Genomic DNA, 21,535 nt, shown 5'->3' with positions numbered 1-21,535 from the left:
TTTTAATTCCTTTGATCACTGCAAGAACCTTCTTTTTTGATGATAGGTAGTGGTGCTGAGCTTTATTCAATCGCCCTGATTTATATAAAAAGAATTCTCTTGTTTTCCTCGCATTCTTCAATCAGTATAGCACCCCAATAATTGTCACTAGCATCTATTTGAATGATGAGATATCTTTTATTAAGTGGAAGCAATTGATATTTCAACTTTAATTCTTTTAAGATTTTTGTCGCTTCTACTGACCATGGCAAGGATCTATTTTTTTAGATGCTTTGAAATATGATTTGTTAGCTTTGTAAGATTCAGGATACGATCTGCTGCATATTTGATGATTCCCAAAAATTATTAAATCTGCTTGTTACTTGACAACTCATCAGGAAATTGAGATTTTTTTTTCTATATTGTGTGGCTGAGGAATGATATGCCTATCTTTGATATGGAGTCCTAAAAAATCAATTTCTTTAAGTCCAATCTTCATCTACTCAGATAATACCAAGCCATGTTTATGTGTCAAATCTTTGAACTTCAAAAGATGTTCAAATGTTCTTTTTCGCTATTATTAAAGATTAGGACATCGTCAATATACACTAGGCAAAATTTTGATATGGGCTGATATACTTATCCATCACGTGCTGAAATTTCGATAGGGCATTTTTTAATACAAATGTCATGATATTTCATTCATAATGTCCATGTGGTACCACAAAACCTATACCTATCCTCATATGTCAAAATCTTAATTTCATATCGAACTTACAATATACTTTTGCATTTGCTATTCTTTTTTTAAAAATGAGTTTGACTAGGAATTAGATACCTAATATCTTAAAGGTTTTTATTCAGCTTCCTATAGTTAATGACCAATCTATTTCTTTTTTCTGGACTTATTATGAATGTTTGTTCACATAAAATGTAGGACTGGCCTAATCAAATTTAGGTAGCCTGATGATTAAGAGTGATTAAATCTGAGGTTTGCACAATTCTTCATCATAGGAGAGGGTGTCCGTGTGGCACAACCCTTAGCGGTCCCATAGCTTGAAAGAAATAATATTATCACTACACTTTATGATATTGCTATTCAAAAGAACTTTCGTTTATATCTGGTTTCTCGGTATGTTTTCTTGTATACAAACATCAGACTTAGGCGTGGGAAGATCTACACCGGCACCTCTGCTAACGAGTCCTTACGTTTTCTGTGATACACAGGTGAAGGAATTTGAGTTCGAATCAGTAAATTTGAAGTCGACTCAGCAAAATAGAATCAGTACGTGCTGCTTTCCCAAAAAATAAATTCAGTTGTTGAGGTTTTCTCGGCATCAACAATGTAATCGTATATATTTTAATTTTATAAATTTAACTCTATTTTGTCGATAAATTTAACTCTATTTTTTCGTTATAGATAGAAAGTAAAAGAGAAGAATAAATAATTAATAATATTCTGTTTGTTTGTTTTTGTTGGAATCTTGTCTTCTTAACTGCATAAACTCTACGCAGACAATCTGTATATGTTGCTCTGTTTCTCTTGCTCCGTTTGGTTCTCTTAAAAAAGCGCAGGTATTAATTAGATTTACAAATTATTATTATTATTATTATCATCATCATTATCATTATTTTTTTTTCTGATTCTGCAATTTTATTATTACTTTTGATTATTGATTGTCATTGTTGAGCTTTATATGTTTTTGTTTAGTGCAATTGTATTAATTGTTTGAGCAATAACATTGGAGCTGGCTAATTGATGACACTGTCTAATCACCTACTTATGGTTACAGGCTTACTTAGTTGCTATTGTTTTGGGTATCTAAGTAATTGTTATGCTTCTGCAGATTTTTACAAGAATTGCAGCTAAAGTGTTTTCTATACAAATTAGAAATGCTTAGGAAAATTTAAGCACAATTTTACACAATTATGTGTAATTTTACATAATTTTACAGCTGAAGGGTTTTGCATAATTTTACAAGAATTGATTCTCACTTTTACTGGAAACTAATCCGGTATCATAACCAGCGGTGGATTTCAACACCTAAATCCAAAACACAAACTTGAGTTTGCACTGTTTTTCAGTTTCAACAACTATGGATCGTCTTGATGGTTCTGCTCGTCTCATGATAGTCTCAGACCTTGACCTTACAATGGTAACATATTTGGTCTTCACCACTTGTTGGTAGACTCGACTGATTACTTGATCTGAATTTTAACTACTTTTTATTGTAATACTTGAATTTATTTTGGTTGCAGGTAGATCATGATGATGGAGAGAACCTTTCTCTTTTAAGGTTTAATGCGCTGTGGGAAGCCCATTATCGTCAAGATTCTTTGCTAGTATTCTCAACTGGAAGGTCACCTACAATTTACAAGCAGTTAAGGAAAGAAAAGCCCTTGTTGACTCCAGATATAACAATTATGTCGGTGGGAACTGAGATTGTATATGGCGAATCAATGGTACACGATGATGGCTGGGAGAATTATCTAAATCATAAATGGGATAGAGGCATAGTCTTGGAGGAAACCGCCAAGTTTCCTGAACTTGCTTTTCAGGTATGTTTATTTTTCTCTAAATGGATGGTATTGATGGAGCAAGAAGTCTTGTCTTTGGACCATTAATACTGCGAAATTACTTGTTATTATGTTTTGTTCGCTGAAATTTTAGCGCAATCATTTGCTTAACAGTTTCAGAAATAGGCTGCATTCCTAACATTTTACAGTTGTGTTATGTGCTTATAATATGGTGAAAGAATATGATTTATCAATCAACTAAACTGGTGACCTATGTATTGGATTTTGTTATTTGACTCGTATGGGACACTGCAGTCAGAAACTGAGCAACGACCTCACAAAATTAGCTTCTTTGTGGAAAAGTTTAAGGCCTTTGCAATAATGAAAGCTCTGTCAGAACGCTTGGAGGAACGTGGGGTAAGTTTGAATTGCTGATGCTTGTCTTCGTGGGGAGCAACTGGCAACCTTAAGCAAAGTATTATAGGCATGCTGAAACATGTTAAAGAATGTCTCTTTTTTTTTTTTTTTTTTTTTTTTTTTTTGGCATTTATAGCTGTTGCGCCTCAACACTCTTATTATGCGAATATCCTTTTGATCTTAATATGTTCTTGGCCAGTTAGATGTAAAATTGATTTTTAGTAGTGGCATGGCTTTGGATGTATTACCAAAAGGTGCTGGAAAAGGACAGGCTCTTGCATATGTGCTTAAAAAATTCAAAATTGATGGCAAAGTACCGGTTAATACTCTTGTTTGTGGTGACTCTGGAAATGATGCCGAATTATTCAGCGTTCCTGACATATATGGTGTGATGGTTTGTATTTCATAGATGTTTATATTTGTTGGCATATTATTGTTGTTTTGCATCATTCTTATCTTTGGACATTCTTATCTTGGATAGGTGAGCAATTCACAAGAAGAATTGTTGCAGTGGCATGCAGAAAATGCAAAGGACAATCCTAAAATAATTCATGCAACTGAGAGATGTGCTGCCAGGATCATGCAAGCCATTGGTAAATTCGGCCTTGGTCCAAATGTCTCTCCAAGAGATATTAGAGACTTTCAAAAATGCAAAGTGGGCATTTCAGTCCTGGTCATGAAGTTGTGAAGCTTTATTTGTTTTATGAGAGATGGCGGCGTGCAGAAGTTGAGAAATCTGAGCACTATATGCAAAGCTTAAGATCAGTCTTTGTAAGTTTCTTTTTCTGATTTTTCTTGTAAAAATTTTGGTTCCCCCCCCCCCCCCCAGCGGGGAAAAATTGAATGAATTTTATCTGGAATAAATTTGAGCATTACCATACTGGAATAAATATTTACCTGCAGAGATCCATTTTTTATATCTTGGTCCTTTATACAGAAGGTCAATTGCTAAAGTGAATAATGAAATGTCAAAACGTGAGTGGAATTAAGTCATGAGATATAGTACTGATTCACTTGAGTGAAAAACAAATGTTTTGGAATTTATATTCGATAATGAATGATTCGTCCAATTCATATTTTATTCAATTCTTGGTTGTCACAGTCCAAGCAGTTTGAATGTTCCAACAATGTATCTGATACTAGATAACATGCCCAATAATTGTCCTTGAACGGACACTTGTGTACTATTCTCATGCTCTTACCACCATCTGTAATTATGTACAGCTATGTTCTAGATAGAATATTTATTTATTTTGAAAATGTGGTTTATAAATATTTAAAAACTTCAAAAACACAAGAATGTTGATAAAAGACTTATTGTGTTTACCCACAGTATTCATTGGGAATTATTGTTCATCCCTCTGGAACCGAGCAATCAATGCATCAATGCTCAGATTTGATGGAAAATTTGTATGGCGATAAACAAGGAAAGCAGTATCGGGTATGGGTGGATCGAGTTTCCTCAGCGCAAATTGGCTTAGATGCATGGCTTGTGAAGTTTGATAAGTGGGAGTCATCTGGTGAGGATTTTTAATTTCAATTAATTTTCTTGACATTTTTACTTGTTATAGCTTGTGCTTCTGTAATCTTTATAGTCTTCTAACTTCTAGAGTGTAGCCCTTTACATATAACTGTGAGTGGATTTTGGACACTGCCTAGGTCTGTTCTGCTTAGTTAATTCCACAGACAACAAAACCGAAATCTACTTTGGCATCAATATAACCAAAATTCTGGATGCTATATGACCATAGTCAATTTTTTGACTTGACCAAGCTGGTGTAGACCAAAAATCGTAGAACTTCTGGTTTGTGCCACTGGAAGCTAGTCTTAGCTTCAGCTTTCTGGGAGCTATTTGTGATAAAATGGAGAAAGCAATTTAACCTTGGCAAATTTATTATTGAATTAAGAAAAAATTTTCCCACCGGCTCAGTCATAATGTGGCAGTTATCCGTATAACAATAATTGCAAGTGGCAGTTGTAACTCTGTGAACTTTTTCATGTCTGCTGCAGTATGGTAGAGTTTTTCATTTATTATTATTATATTTTGAAAACTAGTTGATAATTAATTGTACAAGCGGCTATCTTTCATCCAGTCATTGGAGAAATAGAGAATGAGATTGTGATGGTTAGTTATGCAATTAGGTGTCAATCAAAAACTTCTTGATCAGCAATACCAACCCAGATGATTATTCCAAATTGTAAATTGGCTAAAATTCCTTCTGTGTCTCAAAATATATATATATATATATATAGAACTTATGCATTGCTTGGGAGTGCACATTAATTTATTAATCTCTATTGTTGGTATTGGCCATCTAAATCCAAGAAAATTTTAAGAAAAGCTGTAGAACCAACGGCTACTTTGTAATTCAAGAAGCAGGTAATATACAATTCAAAAGCACCACTGTAAAATGACCAAAAACTACAAAGAATTATAAACGTACAAATTTCCAGCTTGCCCAAAGCATGAGCAGTTTGTAGCATCAAAAAGCTTTCATAAGCAATTGTTATACCATATTCTTGATGTATTGTCATTGTGCAGTCGTTTAGATTTACTGGTACTTTGTTTGAGACTCCTGATAGTTTGCTGCCAATTGGTAAGTGCTGCTAATTGGTAAGCTTGTTCTAGAGTTCAACTATTCATGAAATCCAATGATGTCAGCATTTTCCAATTTTGGAGGGCTGATTGGCTTATTTTTTACATGATATTATCCGACAGTTTCCTTCACTTTTTCACTCTCCTACTGCATTGAGATTGAATGGGGATAATGAAAGTTGTTCCAGATGAGATTGAGAACCCATGATTGTTTTATTAGAAATTTTTTATTTAGTTTGTGGAACTATCATATATGCTCAGCCTTATTTTCAGTTTGCCACTTTTCATGTCATTATTTTCAGTTTCCCTCTCTTTGAATATTGGAGAGATTTCTGTATGAAATGGTACTTCTTTGGTGTTAGGTTATCAGATCATCTTTCATGCCCCTTCATGAATAGATTGTGTGGGTCTTGTAATGTAAATGGCATGTTAATTTTGTTGGAGTTTCTTTTATCTTCATTGATGATCTATTCCTATAGGAGAGGAGCGGCAATGCTGTTTGACGACAGTTTTAATGAGTTCGCAAGTATGTCTAAATTAGACCATTTTCTCATGGTTTACCACTTAATGATATTATGAGAAACATCTTAAGCAGGAATTCAGTTACCAGTGTTTTCTTGTCGGTTTGAGCAGAACATGGCCTCAGATGAGTACAAATGGATGCACGTGCATCAGACTTGGTTGGAGGGTTCAGAATCCAAATCAATATGGATTCTCTAGTTTACACAATAGGTAAGCATTTAATATCCAAAAAATGTGTACAAATTCTAAATAGCATTCATCATTTATTACTTTCCTCTTCTTTCTCTTTGCTGGGCATTCATATCAAAGATCAAATTCATCAAACACTCTGCATGACTGCATAAGCATTAAAAAATCACAGTAAGTGTTCCAGCAGGAATGATCCCCACTATGAGCTTATATTCTATCTTAGTGGGAATTTAAGGCCGAACATTGCCAAAGCTGCTGGTAAGAAACTAGTTAATGGACATTTGCAATTTTGCATCATCAAGTAGTAGTCGAATCATGGGGGTTAGAAAAACAAATTTGATTAGGTCATCAAATTTAAGTACCACCAAAAGGTATTATCATAAACTCGATTTTTTTTTTCATTCTTCCTTGTTTGTGATGATTATGTGATCATCTTATTTTCGAAGGGAAGGGTTACATTGTGGACCTGTGAGGTTTCACTCTGATAGGCATACCAGATGTCCCTGCCCTGGAGATCAAGTGAAGATACTATTTTCAATTTTCATCATCAAATTACACTATTGGTTGGGGGAGGCATTGGCTACTTGATTTTGTTTATGATGCAGATTGCATCGCATAACGTTCAGAGTGTAAGATTGCTATTGTATTGCGTGATATCAAATGTTCTGAAGAAAGCATTCCGTTCAACTTTCACAAAAGATGTAATACGTAATCACTTTTTGGTTGCAAGGTATTTCACAATTGTTTAATTACCCCTCCCATCAGTTTATAGCCTCTTATCTTTCATAGTTCCATATGCAAATCTTCCTTTCAGTTTTGGAAGATTCGGGAACGATTGACAAGGAAACAATATCTGTAACCATATTAAAACAACAAAGTGCATTCACTTACACTTTAAGCCCCCGGTGAAAAAAAAATTAAAATAAAATACCTTCAACTCTTAACTGCAATGTTTCCAGCTGTTGCTAGTGTATATAGATATAAATTAAAGGAAATTGGACTCTTCCCAGTATATATTGTTTTATTATGGATTTATGGGATATTAAGAAAATTGAAACCTTCAACCATAGTTTTTAACAGAGTGCTTTTTTATTATTTCAACCTTATTCCCTATTGCTCTAACTTCAAAAATCAAATGGAAATTACATCCCAACTTCTTAACTCTTTTTTATTTGTAACCAAAAGACGACAGACTCATTGCCACTAAAACTTCAGAAAGCTTCTTGCTTCTTCTTTCGACACAAGTTAGCAACATGACAAGTTACTTCATTTGGTTTTTTTTTTAATTAATATTGTTGGTAATTTTTTAACCCATATATGTTTATTATGCTGCTTTTCTATTTTTTCGTAGTTTATTATCTTCTATTTACTTGTAATATAATTAACGAGTGAAAGTTTACTTGTTTCAAGTAGTGCAATGCAATTATCGTATATATAAGAGGGAAGCTCTGAAAAAAGCAACTAGAAAAATTGTTCAGATACCAGTAAATGAGGTTTATTAAGGTCGTGTTATAAATGCCCTGACTAAACCTATTGATACTTGACGTGAAATTTCATCTTCTGAATTTAGATTATTTGAATTCCCCACTCTCAGTATTATTTCGAGATGTTCCAGAGATAAGCCTCTTCAAACAGAACTTAACTTATTGTCATGGATTTGATGATATCTATAGGATAAGGTTAGGAAAATTAATTATTGGGGTTAGACAGATTGGTAAAACAACAGTAGCTACGGATATGATTCTTAACCATTCTCTTTCATTTTTTTAAAAAATACATATATACTTTCAACATTGAATAATGAAACAAATGCTTGAACAGTTGTAAGGGGGTTAAAAGCTCATTCAATTCCTATATCTTGAGGTTAGTGTTCGTTTAGTCTTTATATTTTTAAAAATACCTCAAAACATTCATCACGTTAAATTATTAACACCCTTGTCATTACCTTTTGTTTCTTATAACTTACTTTTGTAATATTATCCTCTTACAATAATGTTTCTCTTTTTCTTGGACATTAATAAAAAAATTAAATTACTAATTTAACCCTAAAAAAAATATTAACTTTTGTGGAACACTCTGCGGAGTTAGTATATTAATTTCTTATTTTGTTTTTGAGATTAAATTGGTAATTTATTTTTTTTACTTTATGTCCAAAAGAAAGAAAAATTATTGTAAGAGGGTAGTATTATAAAATTAAGTTAAAAAAAAAAGTAACGGCATAGGTGTCAATAATTTAACAGTAAGAATGTTTTGACATATTTTCAAACATATAGAGACTAAATAGGTACTAATCTTATAGGAACTAAAGGAGTTTTTACCGATTGTGAGCGTATGTTAAATTATTCTCTATCTGCAGTATATTTACACTTGCAGGAACGAAACCTTATCCTTTAGATAGTTGCCCGCAAAAGAATTTATATGTTTTTGTTCGCTTATTTAAATACTATAATGCTTCGGTTTAATGTATACTATATGTTTAGTCATTCATCTAATTTACGAATAAGTTCATAAAAATTAGCTCGGTTTAGTTTACTGGTTGGATTTCATTCATTCCTTTACCTTTCAATTCCGGTGATCTATTTCCTCTACGGCTAGAGATGGGCCAATGCGCCGGACGACACAAGGCACGACACGTGTCTGTGCAGCACAGCACGACACAGACACATTTTGGTGGGGCACGCCGGGATTAGATAATATTGGTGACGACTTGGCGGCTCTTTCTCCCGAATCTAATTGATATCGAATCAACTATGTGCCGGACTTATAAGTTTAGGCACATGGGCTTTAAAAGTATGACACGATGAAAAAGCTTGTAATAAACACGTTTTATTTTTTAATGAAAATAAACTTAAAATTTTATGATTTTACAAATAACCTGAAGTTGAATTTTTTAAATTCATTTAATTTTTAGTTTAAAAAATACTATAATTGATTTATATTTATAATTTATTAAATAAATAATTGATATCATGATTTTAATGAATAAAATTATAAATATCATGATTTATAAATATGCATTAATATTATTGTGAACTATGTTATATGACTCTATATAACTTTAAGTTAACAATTAAGTTAACCCTTAAGAAAAATTATTTATTTATTTATTTATTTATTATTATTATTATTAAGTATTAAAAAAATTCTACTACTATAAGGTTAGACTTAGAAATTAATATTATATTTTCTTACTATTATTAGTTTATTATTATTGAATATGGACTTGAGTTTTCAATTTTTGATTCTATTAAATTTGAATAAAGACATAGACCTAAAATATATATACATAAACTTGAAAAAAATATACCAACAGTTTTGTATGCGCTTTTAAAAATTTAAAAGTTTAGTGGGTTTTTTTTTTTTTAGGCACGGCACGACACAACCCATGGCACGACACGTGTGGGTACGACACGAATGGGCACGACACGTGTGCCGGACCGGGACTAAGTAAAACAATTTAGACACGGCACGAAACAAATTGTGAACACGGCATAACACGGACAAGAGCACGCATAGGCCTTGCTTTGGTGGCCGGCCCATTGACCATCTCTATCTACGGCCAATCTTTGAAGATAAGTAGTGTTGCATTTTTTTCTTTTTTTTTGTTTCGTTATTATAATTCATTATGGAATAGAATTAAGGCCTTATTTAGGGAGCCCCGAAGGGCATGCAACGGTTGGTAACCAGTAAATTATGAGTCGCTGGCCACTGCGGTTCGATTCGTGGGCAAATAAAATTTATTTGGGCTCAGCACACCCCTTTACATTTTTAAAAAAGCAAAAAAAAAAAGGCTCTCTTTAAGGACAGCAAAATCTGGATCCGGATCTAAATTAGTATTTTTATTTTTGAATCTGCATCTGGATCCGCATATGTTTATACGAATACAGATGCGGGTAATATCTGCACGGATTGCAAGAAATATTCCCGATATCTAGATCCGCATAAAATTAAAATTACATAATTTAAAATATAATTTAAGATTCAACGATTTACCTAATAACGTTAAATAAAATCCAATTATAATTCAACAATCAACAATTCAATATCTAAAATAACATACGACGCTATGAAGTCAAAAAAAAAAAAATAGCACAATATAAATCAAACATCAAGAATAACATAAGTGGAAGTATAAGACCACCACAAATTCACAAATAAAATTATCAAAACACCACAAATCCACATAAAATAATGCAAGATCCCAATATATTTCTTAATTTAATCTAACTTCTATAAGTTTTTAATTAATCCTATTATGTTTTTTCATTTAACTTATACATTTTTTTTCATTTAATTTTAATTTAATAAATAATTAAACTAAAAATATACGGATCTGGATATCCAATTTTCCGAATCATTTGCATCCAGATTCGGATTTGGATCCTGATGGATTCAAAGTTTTAGGATCCAGATCTTCCAAATCTTTATGGATTCGGATTGGATCCAGATATTTTTGCTATCCCTATCTCTATTTGATATTAAGTACAATATAGTTTTTAAGCTACAGTTACTGTGAGGGGAAAAAAACTTTAATTATGAAATAAAAGTTAAAAGTGTGTAGAAAATAAGATTTTAAAATAATAGTTTTGACAAAAATAATAAAAATGTTATAAGCTTTTCATTATACAAATAGAGGATCAAATTAACTTAGTTTTCAAGTCACAACAGGTAATGTTTATCAAATACTTTAGTAATGTAATTTTTAAGTTACAACAATCTAAGGTCAATACCAAAAGGGACTTAAGTCACTGAACTGCTCAATAAAGTACTACAATTGCTAACTAATTAAATTAGAAAAATAAAAGTTACTAGAAAATATATGGAAAGAGAGCCTTGACATGTTTGGGGAAGTGCTCAAACTTGGAAAGGTACCAAGTTCGAGTGATATAACTCCTTCCCATCAAGTAAAAAGTTACTCCCAAAGCATTACAAAATGCATAGAGAGTTTGAGAAATGAAAAAGATGCCCCAAAACTCTATCAGCTCAAATAGGTAGTGTGGGCAAACAACTTTATCAAATAAACCACCGGTTGGAATCCTGTACTCTTTTTCACCATTTCTTCTCATTCTTGAGAGGAGGTAATGGTGGTAGAAATTGCCACTTATGCCCAAACAAAATAAAATTATCCCAACAAATTTCAAATCGATAGTTGGTTGATCAAGTATTAATTCTTCTCTTTGAGATAGGCGTTGAATATAAATCATTGTTGTTGTGGTAATGACATAACCTAAACTGACAACAATCGCTGAGTCAAGAACCATCCCACCGCTGTACTTGTGAATGAACAGCACCTGCAAAAGGTTAATGGTAGAAAAACTGTTACTTCTCATCAGCTTGTTATTGATGTATTTTCAAAATTTTACAAAACTAATTCATCTTCAAACGTTTATTGTGTCCAAGTTTTGAAACACATCATTAACAAAAAATTTCAAGCTAACATAAAAGTTTTGACCTATCATAACCAACCAACTACTCTTCTAACCTATCATAAATATATGTACATAAACACATAGTCCTTAACTTATGCATGCCATTGCGAACCATAATGTGCGACGGTGTGCATATATATATATATATATATATATAGACACACACAAACAGACATGCACATATATATTGTTACGATCAGACAACTACAAATATTTATAATTAGGCATCAATTAGAAGCACTTTAGATCAAGTCTAAAAAGCAGAGCTTAGATTAATCGGGGAGATGTCTACTCACATCCAATTTATAATTAGGAAAGTATGAGTCTACGTGAGAGAACTCGAATTATTACTCTCAAAATACATATAATATATTTTACAAGTAGGCTGGGAGTAGATTTTTTTTTTCCTTTTTGGATTACCAGTTAATGCAATCGTAAAATTTACTAGTTTCACACACACACACATATATATATATAATTGGAATTCAAACACCAGCCACAGTGCTGGAAGAAATTTTAATTATCTGCCATGCAATGCTTACAGAAAAGTAAATTTTTTTTATTTTAAAAAAATGTAATAAAAAATGTTTTGGTATATCCCATAAAATGGTGTAATTTTATGTTAGGGATATTTTTTTTGGGGGGGGGGGGGGGGGATCTAGCATCTAGGAAATCAGAGTTTTAGTTTTCTATTTGGCTAATGCTAAGTTACATGCATGTACCTTACAACCCTCTCACATGAATAGTGAATGATGTGGGTCCACTCACTATTCATGTGAGAGGGTTGTAAGGTACATGCATGTAACTTAGAGGGATCCTTTCTATTTTAGACCAATAGTTTTAATTTTCCTTCAACAAGGAAAAACATGCAATGGTGCTAAACGTCCACATTGCTTTCGAAGTTATGTTATATAGTTCAAATTAATTAACTGCCTTTTCAATTATTTCTTTTTCTTAATTCTTTTTAAAAGATAAAGAACGGGTAAAATCTAAATTTAATTTTTAATCATTTATCTACTTAAAATTTAAAAATCTAAGCGGCCAACCATAAAAATATATGAAAATTATTCGGTCACACTCTTAGGGTCTCTTTTTCAATAGTACCAATTGAAAAAGCTTAAAAGTCAAATTCAAGAAATGACGATAAAAATAAATGAAATTGATTCATTCTTAAGGATTTAGAAAGAGACGCATCAACAAAAGTAAAAAACTATTTTAAAGTTAACTAATTATTAATAACATGAACAAGTACTAAAATTTAAGTTTTAAGGGAAAAAAAAAAGAAAAAGAAAAGAAAGCTCGGATTTTAGGTAGCATGTCGCAGTTGTATAAAAAAGATATAGTACCATGTTTGTTGGAGGGATTCCTGGATCTTATTAATTCGATAACTTACCTCTATATATAGAAAGATGTAAAGGTTCCCACGCTGTAATTAAATGTGTTATAATATTTAAAAACTCATTTATAAAGTTATAAAAATCTATCCCGCACTTTAATAAAATTTAAGAATCATTATTAGAAACTGGTATATATGTATGTATATGTGTTTACCTCAAAGATCCTTTTGAAGAAATGAAAAGTTAGAGCCGAAGTAAGCAACCGAAATCTGAAACCCTCGAAAGGACAAAGCCATAATGAAGCAAGACCTGCGAAAAACGATGGTGTATAAAATAAAAGCATGCCTATTTTGCTAGAAATATTAATCTCCTTCTTCTTTGCAGATTTTATAGATCTAGAGTTGAAGTTCCAAAACTTTGAATATTTCATGTGCTTTCCCTTAATTTCTGAATAGCCCAAGGATGCTGCAAATACAACCATTCCCACACTGATAATATTTAAGGACAATGAAACAGGTGGTGGGAAAAATATTGAAGCGAAAAACATGGCTTCTTTTTTTTTTTTTTTTGGTTGATTTATTTTGTAACGAGCAAATGTAAGACGATAATTAAGAGTGAGGGGGAATATGAGATTTATAGAGAAAGCTGAGGCATTGAAAACAGTACTGATAATAAAAATATGAATTGAATAAATATTTCCATCTTGGATTTATTGAAATATTTAATACGTAGCAAGTGGCCGGCTGTATTAGGTCATGTCATGATTTGACTTTGTGGTTTACTTAATAAAATAAACCCACCATTATCGGTTTAATTTATAACTAGGAAAAATTCTGGTCTGTCCACTAAAAAATTCTCGATGTTGAAAAACGCCTAAAACTAATGGTTAAGTGCTCCACCTATTGTTCACAAATTATATCATTTTTTTTAACTTTGTTAAATATTGAATAGTCAACATGCTGAAATTTCAAAAATAAAACCTAACTCTACCAATTTGTGGGCAACTTAGTTAGGTCTTTTGTCTGAGTCTCATATAATAAAAGAATAAACACGGTGACATTAACCAAAAAAATATAGTGATTTTAGACTAGTGCAAATCATTTGAATTATCTTCATTTAATTTAATTGCCGCTCGCTATCGGGTGAGATTAAGGACTGGAGATGCTGCAGATCGGATGAAATCCATCCGATTGTGTCTGGATCGGGTTTGGATCCAAATCACGTCGGACAGGAATTTTACAAATTAAAAAGAAGGAAAAAAATTAAATATAAAAATAAAAAAGACAGCCTTAGATTCCCAAATCATAATAGAAATTAGAAAGAATTGAGGGCCTTGTCGATGCCCCAGCAGCTGTATTTATTGATAATTGCAAGGGGTTCCGATGGAACTAATTGATATTATCGACTTGTGATTATTATTATTATTATTATTATTATTATTCGATTGTGTGATTGTGTGATTGTGATGCTGCAATTATTATTTATAAAATCTTAACAAAATAATTGATGCTAAAATGAAAAAGGACACTCGCATTCTCCGATTTCTTTTTCATTTTGCTGGCTTGCCATTACTGCCTGGCGCCTACCATCTTCTTTTAATTTGTATGATTTCAATTTTGTATTGCAAGATTCATCCGAATACGTCCAAATTCAATCCAAAATGTCCTATTCGGACCCGATTTTTCCCAACCCTTTTAGCAATAATCATTCTAAGTCAACAAGAAAAAAATCTTTAATTAAAAAGTTTTGTTTACTTCATGGAAAATTTCATGATGCTGCCAATAAAATTACAATATTGTAAGAGTAAAAAGATATAGCCACTTGCACCACACAACGTATCCATTAAAAATCATTAATTCAGCTAACGAATATATTTTACATTAGTCCCTGATTATAGATCAAATGCAACTATGCAAGTACAATTTATATCGATTCTAAATTAGAAGTCAATACGGCTACAATTTACAATTTTTATTGATTCTAAATTAGAAATCAATACGGTTATAGTTTACATTAACCCCAAATTAAAAATCAACTTCTATAAATTGATAAATAATCATATAAGAATCTTTTATTAATAAAACATTTCTTTCATTCGATTTGCTCATGCCACATAGTATCACATGTATCCCCGATAACCTGGTCAATAGTTCAATATATATCAATATATATCACCTGTACTCCCAGTGACCCAACCAATAGTTCAATCAAGGTACTTTATCCCGCAATAATCATCAATAGGTGCGCACAATACAGCTAATTTTCAATAATATCAATAACGGTAACTATGGATAATGAGCCAAAATCTTAAGGCAGTTTCTAATTTTTCAATATCAATCATTCAGTAATATTTCGATAAAATGCTTATAAGACATTGAATTGGCAAACCTTTTCAAATAATTTTAAGGAAAACATTTTATAGAAAAACAAGTATTTTAAAGTTCCTTTTTTTAAAACAAATTTAAGAAAACGTTTTAAACTAACTTCAAAACCATAACTTACCAATCTATTTGAACGACATTGTTCTATTCATAAATAATTACATATATATTTATAATAAACATCATGCATGAATTCTCTTACCTCGATCTAATGTAATCCACAATAACCTTAATCACATGAGCTCACTTTTGGCCTATAATTATCAAGACAAAATTTTTATCAATATCTTATTCAATTCTTACCCAGATAGGAAAACCCAAAAATCCTTAAACCATGTACTCTTACTTAAGCACATCAATTCATTAACTATACTAGACCATCATACAGGAGCTTATTTATATCAAACTATCAACATGTCAGAAAATCACAAATATAAAAAAAAAAAAAAAAGCTACTGTCAACATGTTGGCATTCAATACAAAATTTAACAATATTAATTAGAGTTAATAATCATTTGTGAAAATTGATTTTCACCAAAAACATCAAAATTGTCCAGCGACGATACATATAGAGGACTGCTGATTCGAAAATTCATAACTTTAGTTATACATATTCAAAAATAGTGATTCAAACTTTGACGATCAGAGGAGACAAGAAGGAATCAGAATTAAAAATTTATAAGGAATTTAGTGATGAAAAAGTAACCCAAACTCGCTTTAATATCAGCCCTCGAAATTCTGGAAAATAGTTTCTAGGATTGCAGCAGCCCAACTCTATGCTTTTTAGTGATTTTTATATAAAGCCAACAATTATGAAATTAAAAATACAGAAACTAGACATATATGTGTGCAGTAATAAAAATTCCCAGAATTTTCAGAAGTCTTTTGAGTTATGAAATAAATTAGAGAATTGAGAATTACCGCTGAAAATCAAAATTTTCCAGCATCAGTGTTCCAACTTTGAATATTCAAAACAATTTATATAAAATGCGTTTTTGAACAATAAACATATAGATAGAAAGATAAAGATGTCTAATTTAATAATCTATAAAGTTTTATGCATGAAACGAGATGAAAATAACAGTCATATGAAGTTCAATTTATACTGTTCACAGTTTCCAGGATAACATAACAGCACTACTTCCACTCAAACACACATAAATCAATACATGATCATACTTTTCACAATTTTATAAATACAAGACATACAAAATCATTCAATCAATCACATAAAAATGACAATCAAAATCAAAAGTTTAAAGGCTTATAAATTCTTTCCTACCATCAAGACAAAATCCAAACTCAAGACACTACAAGAAAAAGGATCTACTATGACAGTCCTCTGTGTGACAATTTTTTATCTGGAGAGCTACAACGATAAACAGATGATAGATTTTTTTTCTATCATGCATTTACGACATACTTGTGATACAAATTTTATCTATCAAACATCTATGATAGACTGGTGATAAATTATTTGGCTATCAAAAAATAATGACAAGTTTGTGATACAATTTTGGTCGTCAAGTAGCTTTTTTATTTTGATTTTATTTTACAAGATTGGCTGAAAATTTTAAAATAAATAAAAATTAAATAAAGAATAAACGGTATCGTTTGGATTAAAAGAGAAAATAAGAAACGACACCGTTTAGATTGAAAGTAAATAAAAACAAAACCCTCTTCAGTTTTCAACCATCGTATTTTTTTTTCCCGAAGTGTTGGCACTCTCATTCTTGTCTCTCGCTCAGTCACTCTCGTCAATCTCACACTCACAAAGCCCTTCTCGACTGAAATCCTTGCATGGGCACTGAACCACTGCCGACGTTCTCTTGTATTTCACTATCGATTTTGGCCCTCACCAAGAACTATATGGAATACCCACCAAACGCGTGTGCTGCTACTATTGAATTTTACCCTAACTGAGAACCCTCACTTGACCACTGTCGCAACCATTTGATCAATACAGGTAAATAATGTTTCTAGTGTTGTGTTCCATTTCAATTTTAATGTTCTTGTCAATTTCGAACCCTAGATTTGTAAAACTTAGAAACCCTAGATGTGTTCGTGTTAAATTCGAACCCTGTACACCTAAATCTTGAAAATCCTAGATGTGTTCTTGTCAAATTTGAACCCTATACATGTAAAAGTTGAAAATCCTAGGTGTGCTCTTGTTAAATTTGGATCTTTTTGATTGGAACTACAAAATCAGACATAGGCTTTGCTCTTGACTGTGACAAATCACTTGCATGTAGCCGTATGTTCACTATCTTCGAATTGGGGATCTCCAAGTATTTAATAAAAAGCGTGAATGAATCTTGGCACTTTAATTGTTGCAGTCCATTTCTATCTATGAGGAGCCAAGGAATATGAAGCTTATTTTGTTCATTCGTAAAGCAAAGCTGATACAATTCATGGCAAAGCTTGATGAGGTGTTGTATTTAATCTTGCTCATGCTTAGTCTAGGTGTACAGTTCATCTATCACATATTGTTCAATTTAAGTTGATATATTGTTGCTTTGCTTTTTGAAGGACTGAGTTGTGTTAACTTATAGGAATTCAAGAATCGTGAGAATTTAAATCTATATTTTATATTTTATATGAATTTGGCTCATTGAAATTATTTTCCAATTGAGTAATAAATGAATAATGAAAATTCTTTTTGTGATTTTAAGAAATGGATGGAGTAAAATTATGTTAAAGGCATTACACATATTTCTTCCCAGTAACAATTTGGAACTTTGTGCTTTGAAGAAGAATTGTAAGCTTTATTATAATTTCAAGAACTCAACACTCCTCATTGCTTTTTATTTGCAAATGATTCACTTGAGCACCAGTTACAGAAAACTAATTAGCAGTATATCTTGATCTTTGGCAGTAGTTGCAGGGCTGATGCCAGTGAAGCTCCGATAATATTATTGCCTTCAATATTACTATTTCACTCTTGATTTTTCAGGATCTAGGCTCATTGTAGGAAAGCATGTTACTTTAGGATTGAATGAAGTAAGTGGCTGATTAACTAGTGGGAAGAAATTACATAGCCCGTAATTTTTTTTAAAATTTTTATTTTTAAAGAGAAAAAAAATCATTTATGAGGTTAATTATCTATCTCGTTGAACTGTATTCTTGTAATTGAGATCAATCTGAAGTTGATGGCTTGTTTTTCAGAAAGAAAATCTAAAGGCTGTGATTGATTATTTGCAGGACGATGGAAATGTCTCTATGATTGGAACTTTTAAGACGTGGAACTCTTGAACCCTATGTTTAGTTATATACTCATATTAATTAATATGATGGTTTTATTATTATTATTATTATTAGTAGCGGCTACAAAAGATTAAAAGAACTTAAAGGTGTGGCTTGTGGCTTTCTTGCTATTTGGGCTTTAACTGCTGCCTCACCTGTCATTGCTGTTAATCTGGTGTGCCACTTCCATTTTAGTGTAATTACATAAGTTATCTTACTTGATTGATTAATTAATTAATTAGTTCGTGGATTGAATAGCCAAATTGATGAATTTTCATGTCTTGGCTTTGGGGCTGTTGGATTTTGCTGCTGGAAAACTACATTTTGTAATTTTGCTGCTGCAAGACTGAATTTTGCATAGATTTGATGCTGGATGTTGATGAATTTTCATGTCTTGGCTTTGGGTCTGCTGGATTTTGCTGCTGGAAGACTACATTTTGTAATTTTGCTGCTGCAAGACTAAATTTTGCATAGATTTGATGTTGCTGAATGTTGAGTACTTTGCTTGGTTTTGAATTGGACTTTGTTGCCTATTGGCTTGACATTGGAATATTGATTAACTAATGTAATGTAAAGTTTGAATTGCATGTTTTCGGAATTTAGAAGTACTTTGGATATTTCTATGGATAATAAAGTTCACTAATTTAGGGTGCGTTTGGGATTGAGGTGCTGTAGTTTTTAAGCTATAGCTGCTGTGAAAAAAAAGCTGTAATTATGAAAAAAAAGTTAATAATATATAATAAATATAAATTTTAAATAATAATTTTATCAAAATTATTAAAGATATAATAAATTTTATATTATACAAGTGAAAAATTATATTAACATAACTTAAAAGCTACAGCAGCTAGTGTTTACCAAACACTGCCCAACCTCACTCCCAAACGCACCCTTAGTTCGTTGGTTTTGGATTTAATTGCATTTAGTAATTTATTTTCTTTCATATAATTTTTATAATTTAAATTTTAAATTGAGGAAGCTAAAATTGCATAATTTTATTTTAAATTAATAAATAAAATAAATAATCATTTTTTTTTCAAAAACACACAATTGATATCCACAAAAAAAAAATACAATCCAAAATTTTCTAAAATAATGAAAATATAAAATAAAAAATAATTTCCCTCTTTTAAGTTGTATGACATAATTATGACAGGTAAAATTTATCACAACTCGTGACGTGGTTTTATCTGTCATCTTTTCTTGATGCTGGCTACAATGACGGTAAGGATAACTGTCATCCACCCCCTATGATGACAGTTTTTCCCTGTCATGATAGGTCCTTTTTCTTGTAGTGAGAAATTCTTTAATGGAAAACAGGAACACAATCAAAATCTTCCCTTTTTCTTATTCAAAAATATGAATTCACTCTTATATGGCTGCTGTATTCTTTTCTTTATTAGTCTCTAGGGTTTTGAAAAACAAAATAACGTAGAGGATATTTTATAGGCCAAGCCTTTTTAAAACCCTTACCCATTAAGGAAATCTTTTTAAAAAGGGTATTTAATAAATAAATAATAAAGCAACGGTTATTACATAAATTAAATAAAGGAATAAATGGTGATGACTCAAATCTGAAATAAGGTTTCTTATCAATTCTGAATTTCTCGATCTATAAATAAGAGCCAAAAAGACCGAAAAATGATTCTTTTCACCATTTTTTTCATAACAAAGTCAAAAGAGATTAGATTCAAACAACTCCTAATCAACAGACACTAACTTCAGCATCGAAGTACCTTTTTCAAGTCTATGTTTGAGTTCAATTCACCCAAATCTACGAGGATCACAGATCATTTAAAAAAATTTCAAAGTAGATAGGGTAAAATTCTTTGTTCATTCTCCATTGAATTATCTAGAATGGGACTAATAAAGGTTTCAAGAACCTTGAATAGTGCCATTTATGGGGAAAATATGAGATTTAGTTGAATTATGACATAATATAAAAGCCAAAATCGAATCATGATCGAAGAAATTTCATTTGTTAATTCAATTGGATCCTGAAATCAATTGGTGAAAAACAATAATAAATCCTTCGTGAATTCATGCTATAAGGTTACCGTCAAGCATCAAAGTACTTTAACATCCAGTAACATATGAGTAACATACATGCGAGATGGGTGAGGTATATACAGAAGTTTACGTTTGTTCTAAAGCACAAGTCTAGTTAGCAAAATATGATTGTAGACACGCTTACTAGGCAAGCAACATTATTGGTGACTTTAGTCATTTAAATTATTGGTTTTGAATGCTTGAAGGAGTTGTACTGAAGATGATGAACTTTGAGCACATCTAGGATTGATGTACCAATCATCACAATGCAGAAGACTTTGTTATTCAAGATGCCTATTTCCTTAAGGGTAAACAACTATACGTACCTCATAATTTAAAAAAAAAAACAGATTCTTTGTAAATTGTATAATGGTGGTTCAGAGTGGTTATGTTGTTGAGATAAATGCAAGGCGCTTGTTGAAGAGAAATATTATTAGCCACAATTGAATAGAGATGTATGTACGTAAAATTGTATAGAGGTGCCAGATTTGCCAAGAAGGTAGGGGATAATTGTAGAACACGGATTATACACATTGTTACTTGTTTGAGACAACACTTGGTTAGATTTGTGTATAGATTTTGTGTAAGGATTGCCTCATATAAGACTGATCGAGATACTATCCTTGTGGTTGTTGATAGATTTTCTAAGATGGTATATTTTATTTTGTGTACAAAGACTGAAGATGCTTTTACTATAGCACATTTGTTCTTTTGAGAAGTGGTGCATTTGTATGGTGCTCCAAAGAGTATTACTTCTAATAGGGTTGTGAAGTTCATTAGTAAGTTCTGGCGTCATCTGTAGTATAAGTCCAATACGCAACTAAAGTTTAGTAGTATTTTCCATCCTAAAACAGATGGAAAAATAAAAGTTGTCGC

At 31.5% G+C, this 21,535-nt stretch overlaps 1 protein-coding gene and 1 pseudogene across 1 annotated transcript; one reads left to right on the top strand and one right to left on the bottom strand.

Moving 5' to 3' along the window:
* Positions 1 to 1,120: 1,120 nt before the first annotated feature.
* Positions 1,121 to 6,969, top strand: LOC102618834 (sucrose-phosphatase 2-like; annotated as a pseudogene).
* Positions 6,970 to 10,955: 3,986 nt separating this feature from the next.
* Positions 10,956 to 13,611, bottom strand: LOC107177910 (uncharacterized). Its single transcript, XM_015532453.3, has 2 exons — positions 13,201 to 13,611; positions 10,956 to 11,511 (listed from the first exon to the last, which is right to left on the bottom strand). Exons 1-2 carry the CDS (start codon positions 13,531 to 13,533, stop codon positions 11,029 to 11,031), a joined length of 816 nt encoding a protein of 271 aa, XP_015387939.1. The 5' UTR covers positions 13,534 to 13,611; the 3' UTR covers positions 10,956 to 11,028.
* Between the last annotated feature and the right edge of the window lie 7,924 nt (positions 13,612 to 21,535).

The sequence above is a fragment of the Citrus sinensis genome, chromosome 4 (genome assembly GCF_022201045.2).
Source record: "Citrus sinensis cultivar Valencia sweet orange chromosome 4, DVS_A1.0, whole genome shotgun sequence".
In the NCBI taxonomy this organism is placed as follows: Eukaryota; Viridiplantae; Streptophyta; class Magnoliopsida; order Sapindales; family Rutaceae; genus Citrus; species Citrus sinensis.
The sequence above is the reverse complement of the archived record's forward strand: the minus strand, read 5'-3'. Positions and strand labels throughout refer to the sequence as shown.

Excerpts from the sequence above, each read along its gene's own strand:
- LOC107177910 (XM_015532453.3), bottom strand. The coding sequence starts at position 13,533 with ATGTTTTTCGCTTCAATATTTTTCCCACCACCTGTTTCATTGTCCTTA. Across the intron at positions 11,512-13,200 it reads TCTTCAAAAGGATCTTTGAG|GTGCTGTTCATTCACAAGTA; the intron begins GTAAACACATAT and ends AACCTTTTGCAG.